The sequence below is a fragment of the Cyprinodon variegatus genome, unplaced genomic scaffold, assembly GCF_000732505.1.
Source record: "Cyprinodon variegatus isolate N-32 unplaced genomic scaffold, C_variegatus-1.0 Scaffold114, whole genome shotgun sequence".
NCBI lineage: Eukaryota > Metazoa > Chordata > Actinopteri > Cyprinodontiformes > Cyprinodontidae > Cyprinodon > Cyprinodon variegatus.
Window position 1 is genome coordinate 799,591 of NW_015150567.1, and position 1,697 is coordinate 801,287.

The window sequence follows — 1,697 nt, forward strand, 5'->3', positions numbered from 1 at the left end:
CGGAGAGTCTCCAGACTGATCTGTGAGTGAAACCTTGAAAGCTCGCGAGATCAGGATGGTCTCACGAGGCTAGGGTCAAACACCTTAAACTGGATATTCTCCCTCAGGCTTCTCTGATAGCTAGCAGAGTTCAATGTTCCATCACGTATGGTAAAATATTCCCGCTCAGCAAAGAGCCACAAACCATCATACTACCACCACCATGTTGGACTGTAGGTAGTAAACACACACAATGGACAATTCGATATGGAACCAAATGTCCAGTGGGTCTGCAGGGGGGTTTGGAGAGAAACTCTAAGATACATTTTTATCTATTTCCCCGTCTCTCTGCTTTCTTCAGTCACTGACCATAACTATGTGAAATTAAGTCTGCAGTTAATTAGAGATCTGTTTTTATTGACAAACAAAGATAACTATACCCAACTCTGTATTTTACTGGGTCAACTTTTACTGAAAATACATTTATCTGATCTGAATATAAGTGCAATAAAAAAAATAGAGAAGAAAATATGTCAGAAAAAATTTTTTTTCATAGTTTTTTGGTGTCAGGCTGAAAGTTTCCTGTATTTGTGTTCTGCAGATATGACCGGGTTTTGGATGTTTGCAGCCTCAGAGCTGACCTTACTATCCTGCCATATGGAGATCAAACAGAGGCAAGTGCTTTCTTTTATCCTCCTCTTCCTCACCGGTGTCCTGTATCCCTTCTATCTTTCTGCTTCATGCTCACAGCTCTTGTCATTGGTCTGGAGCTGTTGATGTCTATGCTCATTCCAAACATTCACAATAAAATAGACAAATATAGTTCAGGAAGTTGATAGAAAATCACAGATTTTACAAAGTGAAACCTGCAGTAAATGTAGATTGATTGCTCAATGTTTATGGCTCAATAGAAATAAAAAGCCAAACTCCAGTTTCTCAGAAATGTTAATATTACAGTACATATGATGAATACAACAAGCATATTTTAAACTGAAATATCAGGCTTATCAACAAAGATGTTTTGCATGATGTAATCACACTTTTTTCTTCTATTTAACTTTCTATGAACACAGAGTTTAACTCCCACAATAATCATATTTTATTATAAACTGAATTTTAGGTTTTTTATCATCTTTATCATCAATAAAAAGAAATAAGGGGTAGAAATATTGAACTCTGTGGATAGATTAGATTAGATTAGATGAGCTTTATTGATCTCACAGCGGAAAAATTCACTTACATATTGGCATAGTAATTAAAGAAGGTGCAAACAAGGAGGAAAAAGGTGCATTAAGAATAAACAATATATATATAGTATATCAAGATAAATAAGGATTAATTAAATAATGGTCACTTATTTTCTCTAAATAATGCAGAAAAACCCCAGACATTTTTCACAGTATTTAACGTTTTAGGTAAACGTATGGTGATAGTTCTAATGCTGTTTGGTTGCTAGATCGGAGAAAGGGGTCTGAATCTGTCCGGAGGGCAGAAGCAGAGGATCAGTCTGGCCAGAGCCGTCTACTCTAACAAAGACATCTTCCTCCTGGATGATCCGTTGTCTGCTGTCGATGCTCATGTGGGAAAACACATCTTTGAAGAATGCATAAAGAAAGAGCTTCAAGGAAAATCCATCATCCTTGTCACGCATCAACTCCAGGTAGGAAAGCATTGAGCTCATTGCATATGTTAAAAGATTTTATAACCTAAAAGAATCG

The 1,697-nt window shown here is 36.5% G+C and overlaps 1 protein-coding gene across 1 annotated transcript in view; it reads left to right on the forward strand.

The window, feature by feature from the left end:
• abcc12 (ATP binding cassette subfamily C member 12) overlaps nucleotides 1-1,697 on the forward strand; it is a 43,591-nt gene that overhangs the window by 26,582 nt on the left and 15,312 nt on the right. The window contains exons 14-15 of the mRNA XM_015375181.1: nucleotides 581-653; nucleotides 1,436-1,639. Coding sequence (XP_015230667.1) covers nucleotides 581-653; nucleotides 1,436-1,639 — 277 coding nt within the window. The remainder of the gene's footprint in view (nucleotides 1-580; nucleotides 654-1,435; nucleotides 1,640-1,697) is intronic.